Source organism: Cetorhinus maximus, chromosome 12, assembly GCF_964194155.1.
Source record: "Cetorhinus maximus chromosome 12, sCetMax3.hap1.1, whole genome shotgun sequence".
In the NCBI taxonomy this organism is placed as follows: domain Eukaryota; kingdom Metazoa; phylum Chordata; class Chondrichthyes; order Lamniformes; family Cetorhinidae; genus Cetorhinus; species Cetorhinus maximus.
In genome coordinates, this window is record NC_135890.1 from 124,922,922 (window position 1) to 124,938,121 (window position 15,200).

Sequence of the window (15,200 nt, forward strand, 5' to 3'; positions counted from 1 at the left end):
TTTCAATACTTTCTAGGCTTTCTGTTGTATTAAGCTCTTGGTATCTGACATAAGCTTCCCATTTTGCGTTATCTTACACTTCATGCACCTTGTTATTGAGGGGGCCCTAGATTTGGCTGTCTAATCCTTTTTCTTTGAAAGTTGTGATGTGACATATGTGCACATACTTTCTACAAAATAGAAAAAGTTTAATATAGTGGAATCAGGCTGGTTAGTCTTTATTTTGCAGTATGAAGATTTGTTTTATTCTTGTGGATTCAGGTGGGGTTCAGAAGGTTTGCCACCTGATGAACTCTCTGTTCAGAATGGAATCCTTACAACACAGGCTAGTCGATTCCCACTGTGTATCGACCCTCAGCAACAAGCCTTAAACTGGATTAAGAGAAAGGAAGCAAAGACCAATCTGAAGGTAAAGTTAAGGTTTCTGTCCAAATGCACTTAGCCATTCACCAACCTTGTGTATATTATTAATACAACATTCATCTTTGACCATAATATATAAACAAAAAACTAAAAGCTACTGCGGATGCTGGAAATCCAAAACAAAAACAGAATTACCTGGAAAAACTCAGCAGGTCTGGCAGCATCGGTGGAGAAGAAATCAGTTAACGTTTCGAGCCTTCACGACCCTTCGGCAGAACTGAAGCATAGCTAGGAGAAAGGAGAAATATAAGCTGGTTTAAGGTGGGGGGGGCGGGGGGAGAGAGAAGTTGAGGGTGTGGTGATTGTGGAGATAAGCAAGCAGTGATAGGAGCAGATAATCAAAAGATGTCACAGACAAAAGGTGTTTGACAAGGTGTTTACTAAAACCCGCTTTCACAGCCATATCTCCTTTCTCAGTGACTGTCTCCGTCTCCAACTCACCCCACGTGGATTTCAACTGAAATTCCATCCCTCTTGTTTCGAACCCACCCAGGATTACAGGTATCTCCGGGACATAAAACGTTTCTTGGACTGCTGTTTCCACCCCATCCCCACTAGAGCTGTACCTTGAGTGTCCTGTCTTCCATTCTTAATTAGCACTTTTCTTAGACAAATATCACCACCTTCAACACCTCTTTGATCCTTTTGTCTATGACATCTTTTGATTATCTGCTCCTATCACTGCTTGCTTATCTCCACAATCTCCACACCCTCAACTTCTCTCTCCCCCCGCCCCCCCCCCCCCCCCCCCCCCCCCCCACCTTAAACCAGCTTATATTTCTCCTTTCTCCTAACTATGCTTCAGTTCTGCCGAAGGGTCGTGAAGGCTCGAAACGTTAACTGATTTATTCTCCACCGATGCTGCCAGACCTGATGAGTTTTTCCAGGTAATTTTGTTTTTGTTTTTTATTCATCTTTGACCTGTTGTTATAGTCTGTTTTTAGTTCTTTACTGAATTATTCCATTACAGAACTTAAGTAGCCTTTTTTTTAAACTAATATACTAGGAAATGTGATAAATGGTAATTGTATCTGATCTCTTCCAGATCTCTTCATTTAATGATCCCGATTTCCTGAAACAATTAGAGATGGCGATCAAGTATGGATTTCCCTTCCTGTTCCACGATGTGGATGAATACATTGATCCAGTGATTGATAATGTCCTGGAAAAGAACATTGAAGGACAACAAGGGCGTTATTTTGTTAAGCTCGGTGACAAGGAGGTTGACTATGATCCTAACTTCAAAATGTACCTCAACACAAAGCTGTCAAACCCCAAGTACCAGCCTTCAGTTTTTGGGAAATCCATGGTGATAAATTATACTGGTAAGTTCTATTGCAGCCTGTTTTGCCTCATCAAAACCCTGCATCATGTGTCCACTACAAATTTAACTATACTTAGTGTAGAAATTCTCTCTACCTTTTTTTTATTCATTCATGGGATGTGGGTGTCATTGGCTAGGCCAGCATTTATTGCCCAACCCTAACTGCCTTGAGAAGGTGGTGGTCAGTTGCCTTCTTGAACAGCTGCAGTGCATGTGGGTAAGGGGGGTACACCCACAGTGCCGTTAGGGAAGGAGTTCCAGTATTTTGACCCAGCGACAGTGAAGGAATGGCGATATATTTCCAAGTCAGGATGGTAAGTGACTTGGAGGGGAACTTCCAGGTGGCGGTGTTCCCATGTATCTGCTACCCTTGTCCTTCTGGATGGTAGTGGTCATGGGTTTGGAAGGTGCTGTCTAAAAAGCCTTGGTGAGTTCCTACAGTGCATGTTGTAGATGGTACACACTGCTGCCACTGTGAGTCGGTGGTGTAGGGAATTAATGTATGTGGGTGGGGTGCAAATCAAGTGGGCTGCTTTGACCTGGATAGTGTCAAGTTTCTTGAGTTTTGTTAGAGCTGCACTCATCCAGGCAAGTGGAGATTATTCCATCACACTCCTGACTTGTACCTTGTAGATGGTGGACAAGCTTTGGGGAGTCAGGAGATGAGTTACTCGTTGCAGGATTCCGAGTCTCTGACCTGCTCTTGTAGTCGCAGTATTTATATAGATAGTCCAGTTCAGTTTCTGGTCAATGGTAACCCCCAGGATGTTCATAGTGGGGGATTCAGCAATGGCAATGCCATTGAATATCAAGAGGCGAGAGTTAGACTCTTTCTTGTTGATGATCATTGCCCGGCACTTGTGTGACACGAATGTTACTTGGCACTTGTCAGCCCAAGCCCGGATATTGTCCAGGTCTTGCTGCTTTTGGATATGGACTGCTTCAGTATCTGAGGAGTCACGAATGGTGCTGAACATCAGCGAACATCCCCCACTTCTGACCTTATGATGGAAGGGAGGTCATTGATGAAGCAGCTGAAGATGGTCTGGCTGAGGACACTACCCTGAGGAACTCCTGCAATGATGTCCTGGAGCTGAGATGATTGACCTCCAACAACCACATCCTCCTTTGTGTTAGGCATGACTCCAACCAGTGAAGAGTTTTCATCTTGATTCCCTGGAGTACATGAAACCTTTGCTCCTTGATCAAACTTTTACTTGCCTCCAGTAATTTAAGGGCAAACATATGCGAAAGAATACTGGAATTTAAAAGATTGTTTGGTGTGGCAGCAAAGCTGGTAAGCCCACATTTATTTCCCATCCTTAATTGCCCCTGAGAAAGTGGTGGTGAACCTCCTTCTTGTACTATTGCAGACTAGTGATGAGGTTATTCCCAGGGTAATGCTTGTTAGAGAGTTCCAGGATACTGACCCAGTGAATATCCAGAAACAGTGATACATGTCTTAAGTTGGAATGTGAGACTTGGAATAGATGATATCCCCATGAAGTTGCTGTTTTTATCCTTCGTTGTGATAAAATTTGTAGTGGGATATGCTGGAGCCCAACTAACCACCTAGATTTAATTATAATCCCAACTTCTGTTGACAAGTTTTACTGGTGCTTCTAAAGATCAATTCTAAAATAGTAGCCTCAAGGTTTCTGCTTAGAATAAAAATAATGAGTGTTGTGATCCCTGTGGACACTAGTAACTTGAAAGAAATGAACTTCCCAATCAACCCCACTCGAAGAAATTGATGGACAATATTTCACTTTTCAAAACTTCTACTGTAACAATCGAACATAGAAACATAGAAAATAGGAGCAGGAGTAGGTCATTCAGCCCTTTGAGCCTGCTCCACCATTCAATATGATCATGGCTGTTCCTCTATCTGAATGCTGTACTCCTGCACTTTCTCCATACCACTCGACACCTTTAGAGTGCAGAAATCTATCTATTTCCTTCCTAAATATATTCAGGGACTTGGCCTCCACAGCCTTCTGTGGTAGAGAATTCCACAGGTTCACCACCCTCTGAGTGAAGAAGTTTCTCCTCATCTCAATCTTAAATGGTCTACCCCTAATCCTGAGATTGTGACCCCCTTGTTCTAGAACCCCCAGCCAGAGGAAATATCACCCCTGTATCCAGTCTGTCCATCCCTGTCAGGATTTTATATGTTTCAATGAGATCTCTCATTCTTCTGAACTCCAATGAATACAGGCCTCGTCGACACTTTCTCTCTTCATTCGACAATCCTGACATCTCAGGAATCATTTTGGTGAACCTTCGCTGTACTCCCTCTATGGCAAGTATATCCTTTCTTAAGTAAGGAGGCCAACACTACACACACTACTCCAGGTGTGGTCTCACCAAGGCCCTGAATAGCTGCAGTAAGTCATCCTTGCCCCTGTACTCAAGTCCTCTCGCAATGAAGGCCAACATACCATTTGCCACCTTAACTGCTTGCTGCACCTGCATGCTTGCTTTCAGTGATTGGTGTACAAGTTCACCCAAGTCCCTTTGTACATCAACACTTCCCAATCTATCACGATTTAAATAATACCCTGCCATTCTGTTTTTCCTACCAAAGTGGATAACTTCACACTTTCCCACGTTATACTGCATCTGCCATGTATTTGCCCACTCACTCAACCTGTCTAAATCGCCTTGAAGCCGCTTAACATCCTCCTCATCGCTCACACCCCCACCAAGTTTTGTGTTGTCAGCAAACTTGGAAATATTACATTTGGTTCCCTCATCCAAATCATTGCTAAATATCGTGAATAGCTTGGGCCCAAACACTGATCCCTGCATATCCACACTAGTCCCCCGCCTGCCACTCCGAAAAAGACCCATTTATTCCTACACTCTGTTTCCTGTCTGCTAACCGATTCTTAATCCATGCCAATATATTATCCCTAATCCCATATGTTTTAACTTTACACACTAACCTCTTACGTGGGACTTTATCGAAAGCTTTCTGAAAATCCAAATATACCACATCCACTGGTTCTCTGTTATCTATTCTGCTAGTTGCATCCTTAACAAACTCCAGTAGGTTTGTCAAATATGACTTCCCTTTCATAAATCCATATTGACTTTGTCTAATCCCGTTGATATTTTCTAAGTGTCCTGTTATCACATCCTTTATAATAGACTCCAGCACTTTTCCTACCACTGATGTTAGGCTAACCAAAATCAACATAAAGTAAATGTGAATCAACAGGCAAATTGTATTCATGAGAAGCCATAAATTACAAATTAAATAGCTGATGTCACAAAGGTAAAGCTCAAGAATTTCTCAGCTAGCCCTTTTCAGCACATACGTGGCACCATGTGTCAGTCCCAAAGTCCTTCTGGATTCTATCTCCCCCTGGTAGAGTTCAGCTATCCTTCTTCACGCAGGTTTTGATCATCAAGTAGGCACTGACAACAGCTTTACTCCATCCGAGTTCCATGGAGCCGATTATCACCAACAAGATGCACTTGTGCGGAATCTCCTTCACTCAGTTCATTATGGTCCTGATGTTGCAGTTTTCCTAGAGTGACCTTCATCTGATCACTCGATAACCCTCGGCACATGGTATGGTTGGCTCTGGTAATATCCACCAGCTCCTCACTATGCCTGGACTGTTCACATAGCCCTTTAGGTTTCAGTTTTTTCAGCTGGTTCACATACACTATTACACAACCACTGTCCTAGTCTGACCACCAGCTCAAATCCGATCTCCCAGATTTGATAATTTTGCGCAATTAGCTTCTGTTTCCCTAACAACCTATCTGATTTCTCAGAAGTCTGACGTCAGTGTTGAAATCCAATGAACAAACACCTCCCAGAAATTGACTTGGTTTCTGTTTCAGTTAGGGACTGTCTCAAAAACACAGCCTTTGAAATTCCAGTCAAAGCAGACCACAGCTTGCAAATGACTGGTTATCACATGAGCAATAGTTATGTTTATATAATTGAAGTAATATAGATTAAAGTTAAAACTGGGGTTTCTTGCTGAATTTCTTTCTTCCTGCAGTGACATTAAGTGGTTTGGAAGATCAGTTACTGAGTGTTATTGTGGCATTTGAGCGGAAAGAACTTGAGGAACAGAGGGAACGTTTGATCAAGGAGACCAGTGAGAACAAAAAACTTCTGAAGGATCTTGAGGATTCTCTTCTACGTGAATTAGCAACTTCCACTGGCAACATGCTGGACAATGTTGAACTTGTTGAAACCCTAGAAGAGACCAAGACTAAAGCCACTGAGGTAAATAGATTACAGGAGAGCTTTCACAACAAAAACAAAAATAGCTGGAAAAACTCAGCAGGTCTGACAGCATCTGTGGAGTGGAAAACAGAGTTAATGTTTCAAGTCTGTGTGACTCTTCAGAATTGAAGAGAAATAGAAATGAGGTGAAATATAAGCTGTTTAAGGGGGTTGGGACAGGTAGAGCTGGATAGAGGGCCAGTGATAGGTGGAGGCAAAGAAGAGATTACCAAAGATGTCATAGACAAAAGGACAAAGGGGTGTTGACGGTGGAGATGTTAGCTAAAGGATGTGCTAATGGTGACATTAAGGGTAGAATGAGCAAGTGACAGATGGCCCTAGTGTGGGTTGGGGGGGTCACATCTTCCCTTCACCCCGCGCCCCCCCCCCCCCCCCCCCCCCCACCCCGTCGACATTCCGTAGGGACACCCTGGTCCACTCCTCCATCACCCCCTACAGCTCAATCCCTTCCCACGGCACCTTCCCAAGCAACCTCAGAAGGTGCAACACCTGCCCCTTTACTTCCCCCCTCCTCACCGTCCAGACACTCCTTTCAAGTGAAGCAGCATTTCACTTGCACTTCCCTCAATTTAGTCTACTGCATTCGCTGCTCCCAATGCGGTTTCTTCTACATTGGAGAGACCAAATGTAGACTGGGTGACCGCTTTGCGGAACACCTTCGGTCTGTCCGCAAGCATGACCTAGACCTCCCTGTCGCTTGCCATTTCAACACTCTACCCTGCTCCCATGCCCACATGTCCGTCCTTGGCCTGCTGCATTGTTCCAGTGAAGCTCAACGCAAACTGGAGGAACAACACCTCCTCTTCCGACTAGGCACTTTACAGTCTTCTGGACTGAATATTGAGTTCAACAATTTTAGATCACGAACTCTCTCCTCCATCCCCACCCCCTTTCTGATCCCCTTTCTTCTAATAATTGTTATATATATTTTTCTTTTCCCACCTATTTCTATTATTATTTTAAAATTTATTTCCATCCATTGTTTTATTTCCACCTTTTCGCAAATTTCGATTTTTCCCCCCCCCCCTACCCCCAACCCCCACTAGGGCTATCTGTCACTTGCTTGCCCTGCTTTCTACCCTTAATGTCACCATTAGCACATCGTTTAGCTAATATCACCACCATCAACACCCCTTTGTCCTTTTGTTTATGACATCTTTGGTAATCTCTCCTTTGCCTCCACTGGCTCTCTATCCAGCCCTACCTGTCCCACCCCCCTTAAACAGCTTATATTTCACCTCATTTCTATTTTTCCTCAGTTCTGATGAAGAGTCATACGGACTCGAAAAGTTAACTCTGTCTTCCACTCCACAGATGCTGTCAGACCTGCTGAGTTTTTCCAGCTATTTTTGTTTTTGTTTCAGATTTCCAGCATCTGCAGTATTTTGCTTTAATCATTGCTTTATTTGACTGAAAATGGTGTTTTTGTGCAGTCCCACCCTGCCTTTTGCTGTTGGATGGTTGTAGAATACCCATAATCCACCCCTTGTGTTCCTAAACGCAAATGTTTCAACGTCATCTTTTGTACTGATGTGCTGCCTCCCCCATCTTGAGGATAGGGATTGTGGAACCACCTCCTCATGATAGTTGTTTAATTCCCCACCACCATTCGTGACTGGATGTGGCAGGACTTCAAAGCTTAGATCTAATCTGTTGGTTGTGGGATTGCTTAACTCTGTCTATTGCATACTGCTTATGCTGTTTGGCAAACATCTAGCCCTATGTTGTAGCTTAACTGGGTGGGCACCTCAATTTGTACCCTTCATTGAACCCAGGTTGATCTCTGGCTTGATGGTAATGGTAGAGTGGGGGATCTGCCAGGACATGAGGTTACAGATTGTCGCTGCATATAGTTTTGCTGCTGCTGATGGCCCACAGTGCCTCATGGATACCTAGTTTTGTTCTGCTAGATCTGTCCTGAAGCTATCCTATTTAGCATGGTGGTAGTGCCACACAACACAATGGATGGTATCCTCACTGTGAAGATGGGCTATACAAGGACAATGTGGTCGTTACTAACTCCTACCAATACTGTCATGGACTGATGCATCTGTGACGTGTAGATTGGTGAGGACAAGGTCAGATAGGTTTTCCCTCTTGATGGCTTCTCACCATCTGCTGCAGGCCAGGACTTGAACAACTCACTCAGTGGTGATGGTACTGAGACACTCTTGGTGATTGACATTGAAGTCCCCCACCCAGAGTACATAGTATGAGAGGCTCAAGGATTGGTCTCAGAATACCTAGATCAAGAGGAATATTAGTCAAATCTCCCAATTAGTACACAGTGACTGCTGGCAGAGTGGATATGTGTGTGAGTGATTGTCAATATAGCCTGCTAATACAAAGATGAATCCCTTTGAAAAAGTGTTTGGAGGGGGAGGCTATCTGAACCTTTACTTAGTGAACCAATATTGCTGGAACATGCAGTATGCAATGGAGAAACCCCTGACCAGTTAATTGTGCCTCAGTCCAGTCTCTCCAATCACTTCTGTGCTCTCAAATTCATGAAATATCTGCACCTTATTTACTGTTAATTCTAGTTGTACCTTTTTGCATGTTGTAAACAAAGAGCAAACTGTGTTCATGTATTACAGTCAGCTTAACCAAGTGTGTTTAGAACTGGTAACAGATCATGTAATATCAGTCTAATCTGATGACTTGGTAAATATCAACCCAATGTGAACTATTACTTTTTGGCAGGTGATGGGAAAAACTGATACTGGCTGAAAAGACTGCAGTAGATATTGACAAATTACGTGATGGATACCGACCAGCAGCCAAAAGGGGTGCAATTTTGTTTTTTGTCCTAGCAGAGATGGCACTGGTTAACAGCATGTACCAGTATTCCTTGGCATCATTCCTCGAGGTCTTTGATTTATCTCTCCGCAAATCTTTGCCTGACTCTATACTTCAAAAGCGACTGAGGAACATCATGAAAACATTGACCCTTAATATGTACAACTATGGCTGCACAGGTCAGTGCTGCTATACTACCACCTTTCTGCAGCTTTTGTTTAGTTGAAAATGCAATGTTTTAAATACTAACTGTATTGAGCATGACCAATTAAATGTTTAATTACATTGGGCTATTTGTTGCATAAGTGACACATCTTCCCACCTTCTTTAAAGTTCAGTTCATCCCAAACTCTGTGCTGTGTCCCCTCCTGCACTGTTTAACTAGCTCATTCCCTTTCCGTTGAGAATCCATATTGGCTCCCAGTTGCCTGGAACTTAAAATTCTCATTCTTGTGGTTAAATCCTCCATTGTTTCACCCCTCACTATCTCTGCCATTTCTTCACACTCTACATTCCTCTGACTCCAACCTCTTGCCAGTTATGGGGATCGGATGGGAAAGCGTTTTTTTTTATTATGGGTGTCACTGACTGGACCAGCATTTATTGCCATCCCTAGTTGCCCTTGAGAAGGTGGAGGTGAGCTGCCTTCTTGAACCGCTGCAGCCCATGTGGTGTAGGTACACCCACAGTGCTGTTAGGGAGGGAGTTCCTGGATTTTGACCCAGCGACAGTGAAGGAACAGCGATATATTTCCAAGTCAGGATTGTATGTGGCTTTGAGGGGAGCCTGCAGCTAATGGTGTTCCCATGCATCTTCTGCCCCAGTCCTGCTAGGTCAGGCTTGCCCAACCAGCGGCCTGCGAAGCCCCTCTGTGGCCCCCCGGAGCGACAGTTCAAAATACCAGTAGGACAGGTAAATGAAATTCATGATTTTGCAGGGGCTGTGCCTGCAATCATAGGCTGTTCTTTTCCCACATTTGATATAGTGAGCCTATCAGTGGGAAGAAACAGTCTCTGATCGGAGCAGCAATGAACACCAGCGGTGGTGAGAGTGCTGGGCTGCCAGGACCTGGGGGTGGTGCAAAGGTGTGGATGTGTGGCAGGCCCTGGGGAATGAAGGTATGGCAGAGCCATGAGGGGGAGAAAGAGTGGTGGGGATTGTGGTGGTGGGGAGAGGGCTGGGGTGGGGGGAGAAAGTGTGGCATGCCCGGGTGAGAAGAAATTGCAATAGGCCCGGGGAGAGGGAGAGGCTGCAGGATCCAGTAGAGAAGATACTGCAGTGAGTCTGTGTGAGAGAGTGAGTGAGTGTGTAAGGGATAGAGTGAATTAGCGTCTGGGTCTGTGTGTGTGCCCGAGCGTGTGCCCGAGCGTGTGCCCGTGTCCGTGTGTGCGTGCGTGTGTCCTTCGTCCTTTGTCCTTCGAGATGATAGTGGTCGTGGGTTTGGAAGGTGCTGCCTAAGAAACCTTGATGTATTTCTGCAGTGCACCTTGCAGATGGTATATCCGGTACATCGATGATTACTTCGGTGCTGCTTCATGCTCTCGTCGGGACCTGGAAAAATTTACTAATTTTGCTTCCAATTTCCACCCCTCCATCATTTTCACATGGTCCATCTCTGACACTTCTCTTCCCTTCCTTGACCTCTCTGTCTCAATTTCTGATGATAGACTGTCCACCAATATCCATTACAAGCCTACCGACTCCCACAGCTACCTCGACTACAGCTCCTCACACCCCGCTTCCTGTAAGGACTCCATCCCATTCTCTCAGTTCCTTCGCCTCCGTCGCATCTGTTCTGATGACGCTACCTTCAAAAACAGTTCCTCTGACATGTCCTCCTTCTTCCTTAACCGAGGTTTTCCACCCACGGTGGTTGACAGGGCCCTCAACCGTGTCCGGCCCATCTCCCGCGCATCCGCCCTCACGCCTTCTCCTCCCTCCCAGAAACATGATAGGGTCCCCCTTGTCCTCATTTATCACCCCACCAGCCTCCGCATTCAAAGGATCATCCTCCGCCATTTCCGCCAACTCCAGCATGATGCCACCACCAAACACATCTTCCCTTCACCCCCCCTTGCTCATCACCCCCTACTCCTCAACCCCCACCTATGGCACCTCCCCGTGCCCACGCAGAAGATGCAACACCTGCCCCTTCACTTCCTCTCTCCTCACCGTCCAAGGGCCCAAACATTCCTTTCAAGTGAAGCAGCATTTCATTTGCATTTCCCCTAACTTAGTCTACTGCATTCGTTGCTCCCAATGCGGTCTCCTCTACATTGGAGAGACCAAACGCAAACTGGGCGACCGCTTTGCAGAACACCTGCGGTCTGTCCGCAACGCAAACTGGGCGACCGCTTTGCAGAACACCTGCGGTCTGTCCGCAAGAAAGACCCAAACCTCCCTGTCGCTTGCCATTTTAACACTCCACCCTGCTCTCTTGTCCACATGTCTGTCCTTGGCTTGCTGCATTGTTCCAGTGAAGCCCAACGCAAACTGGAGGAACAGCACCTCATCTTCCGACTAGGCACTTTACAGCCTTCCGGGCTGAATATTGAATTCAACAACTTTAGATCTTAAACTCCCTCCCCCCATCCCCACCCCGTTTCTTCCCCCTCCCTTTTGTTTTTTTCAATAATTTATATAGATTTTTCTTTTCCCACCTATTTCCATTATTTTTAAATCTACAACTAATACCTTGTCAGTCTTTCCACCCTACTCCCACTAGAGCTGTACCTTGAGTGTCCTGCCATCCATTCTTAATTAGCACATTTTCTTAGATAATATCACCACCTTCAACACCTCTTTGATCCTTTTGTCTGTGACATCTTTTGATTATCTGCTCCTATCACTGCTTGCTTGTCCCTACAACCACCCCACCCTCAACTTCTCTCCCCCCGCCCCCCACCTTAAACCAGCTTATATTTCACCCCTCTCCTAACTATACTCAGTTCTGTTGAAGGGTCATGTGGACTCGTAACGTTAACTGATTTCTTCTCCACCGATGCTGCCAGACCTGCTGAGTTTTTCCAGGTAATTCTGTTTTTGTTTTGCAGATGGTATATACTGCTGCCTCTGTTCGTTGGTGGTGGAGGGAGTGAATATTTGTGGATGGGTCTCGTGAAGAAATTAATATCTATTAATGATGGGGCAGTAATTGGCCAGATTGGATTTGTCCTTTTTTTTGTGTACAGGACATATCTGGGCAATTTTTCACCTAGCTGGGTAGATGCCGGTGTTGTAGCTGTACAGGCACAGCTTGGGTAGGGGCGCTGCTAGTTCTGGAGCACAAATCTTCAGTACTATTACCTGAATGTTGTCAAGGCCAATAGCCTGTACAGTATCAAATGCCTTCAGCTGTTTCTTGATATCACGTGAGCGAATCAAACTGGCTGATGACTGGCTTCTGTGATGCTGCGAACCTCCAGGCGGATCATCCACTTGGCATTTCTGGCTTAAGATGGCTGCAAGTGCTTCAGCCATATTTTTTGCAGTGATTTGCTGAGCTCCCCCATCATTGAAAATGGGGATATTTGTGGAGCCTCCTCCAGTGAGTTGTTTAACTGTCCACCACCATTCGTGACTGGATGTGGCAGGACTGCACAGCTTAGATCTGATCTGTTGGTTGTGGGATCACTTAGTTCTGTCTATCACTTGTTGCGTCTGCTGTTTGGCATGCAAGTAGTCCTGTGTTATAACTTCACCAGGTTAATACCTCATTTTTAGGTATGCCTGGTGCTGCTCCTGGCATGCCCTCCTGCACTCTTCATTGAACCAGGGTTGATCCCCTGACTTGATGGTAATGGTAGAATGGGGGATAAGCTGGGCCATGAGGAGGTTATACGTTGTGGTTGAATACAATTCTGCTGCGCTGATGGCCCACAGCCCCTCATGCATACCCAGTTTTGAGTTGCTAGATCTGTTTGAAATCCATCCCATTTAGCATGGTGGTAGTGCCACACAACATGCTGGAGGGTATCTCAATGTGAAGACGGAACTTTGCCTCCACAAGGACTGTGTGGTGGCCACTCTTACCAACACTATCATGGACAGATGCATCTGTGATAGGTAGATTGATGAGGACAAGGTCAGGTAGGTTTTTCCCTCTTGTTGGTTCTCTTACCACCTGCCGCACACCCAGTCTAGCAGCTATGTCCTTTAAGGCTTGGTCAGTAGTGGTGTTACTGAGCAACTTTTGGTGATGGACCACATCCAGTGTCCATTCTGTGTCCTTGCCACCCTCAGTGATTCTTCCATGTGGTGTTCAACATGGAGGAGCACTGATTCATCAGCTGTGGCAGGACAGTAGGTAGTAATCAACAGGAGATTTCCTTGTGCATGTTCAACCTAAAGCCATGAGACTTCATGGGTTACAAAGTCAATGTTGACGACTCCCAGGGCAACTCCATCCCAACTGTTTGCCACTGCCTGCCACCTCTGCTGAGTCTGTCCTGCCGGTGGGTCAGGACATACCAGGGATGGTGATGGTGTCTGGGATGAATCCGTGAGGATGACCAAGTTGTTCGACTAGCCTGTTGGACAGCTCTCCCAATTCAGGCACAAGCCCCAGATGTTAGTACAGAGAACCTTGCAGGGTCTACAGGGCTGAGTGTGCCATTGTCATTTCTGGTGCTTGGGTTGAGCCAGGTGGTCCATCCAGTTTCATCAGAGAATATTTTTTCCTCCAAAATTAAATTTTAAAACTGCGCCTGATTGTCCTGGTGCATGGGTGATTTTGCAAATTTGTGAGCAGAAACTTGGGGGAAAATAACACTTTTCAAAACGGGCACAATTTTGGGCACACTCTGCACCAAAATCACCAATTGCACCAAAAGTGAAAAGTTTAACCTGATCCCCACACTACTTGACCCTGGTGTATTTGATGTTGGCTAAGTACAACACTGACATCCTTCACCTTGCTGATAACAAAAATGCATCTTTAAAAAACTTTTTTGAAAGTTGACATCTCCTTGTCCTTCCAGGTCTCTTTGAACGGCATAAGTTGCTCTTCTCATTCAATATGACAATAAAGATTGTGCAGGCGGAACATCTGATTCCTCAGGAAGAACTGGAATTTTTTTTGAAAGGTGCGTTTCCAAACAGGAATACTTTCTACACTTGGGTGTTAATTATAGAACAATCAGTTTTAAATGACTTTCTAATCATAAATCGATAATAATCCAGTACTGACCCTCCAACAGTGCAGCACTCCGAGTACTGACCCTTGGACTGCGCAGCTCTCCCTCAGTACTGACCCTCTGACAGCACAGCACTCCCTCAGTACTGACTCTCTGACAGCACAGCACTCCCTCAGTACTGACCCTCTGACAGCACAGCACTCCCTCAGTACTGACCCCCTAACTGTGCCGCTCTCCCTCAATACTAACCTTCAAACAGTGCAGCACTCCCTCAGTACTGACCCTCTGACAGTGTGGCACTCCCTCAGTCCTGATCCTCTAAAGGTGCATCACCCCCTGAGTACTGACCCTCTGACTACACCTCTCTCTCAGTACTGACCCTCAAACAGCGCAGTGTTCCATCAGTACTGACACTACAACAGTGCAGCACTCACTCAATACTGCCTCTCTGACAGTGCAGTGCCTCCTCAGTACTGATCCACCGACAGTGCAGTGCTCCATCAGTACTGCATTGGAGTGTCAGCCTAGATTGTGTGCTCAAGTCTCTGGAGTGGGGCTTGAATCCATGGTCAGCTGAAGAATGCTTCTGCTGAGCTGTTCTGGAACTGTGGGCAGAATCGTTGGGGCCTGCTCGGCGAGGTGCGAGGTGATGTCGGGCGTGCGTCCATAAGAGACCATAAGACATAGGAGCAGAAATTAGGCCATCCGGCCCATTGAGTCTGCTCCGCCATTCAATCATGGCTGATAACTTTCTCAACCCCATTCTCCCGCCTTCTCCCAGTAACCTTTGATCCCCATACCAATCAAGAACCTATCTATCTCGGTCTTAAATACACTCAATGACCTGGCCTCCACAGCCTCCTGTGGCAACGAATTCCATAGATTCACCACTCTCTGGCTAAAGAAGTTTCTCCTCATCTCTGTTCTAAAAGGTCTTCCCTTTACTCTGAGGCTGTGCCCTCGGGTCCTAGTCTCTCCTACTAATGGAAACATCTTCCCCACGTCCACTCTATCCAGGCCTTTCAGTATTCTGTACGTTTCAATCAGATCCCCCCATATCCTTCTAAACTCCATCGAGTATAGACCCAGAGTCCTCAAACGTTCCTCATATATTAAGCCTTTCATTCCTGGGATCGTTCTTGTGAATCAATGTGTCCCGACATCACCACACGTCGTTTAGATTTTTAGTTCGGCAGGCGCGCAGTGACTCGGCTGCACGTCCGCCAAACTGTCAAAGGCCTATTAA

At 45.6% G+C, this 15,200-nt stretch overlaps 2 protein-coding genes across 2 annotated transcripts in view; one reads left to right on the top strand and one right to left on the bottom strand.

Moving 5' to 3' along the window:
- Positions 1-15,200, bottom strand: part of eif2b1 (eukaryotic translation initiation factor 2B, subunit 1 alpha) — a 1,065,098-nt gene that overhangs the window by 457,714 nt on the left and 592,184 nt on the right. The window lies entirely within an intron of this gene.
- The window catches only part of dnah10 (dynein axonemal heavy chain 10), a 350,590-nt gene that overhangs the window by 292,466 nt on the left and 42,924 nt on the right, over positions 1-15,200 (top strand). The window contains 5 exon segments of the mRNA XM_078554603.1: positions 262-409; positions 1,469-1,748; positions 5,770-6,005; positions 8,731-8,998; positions 13,799-13,903. Coding sequence (XP_078410729.1) covers positions 262-409; positions 1,469-1,748; positions 5,770-6,005; positions 8,731-8,998; positions 13,799-13,903 — 1,037 coding nt within the window.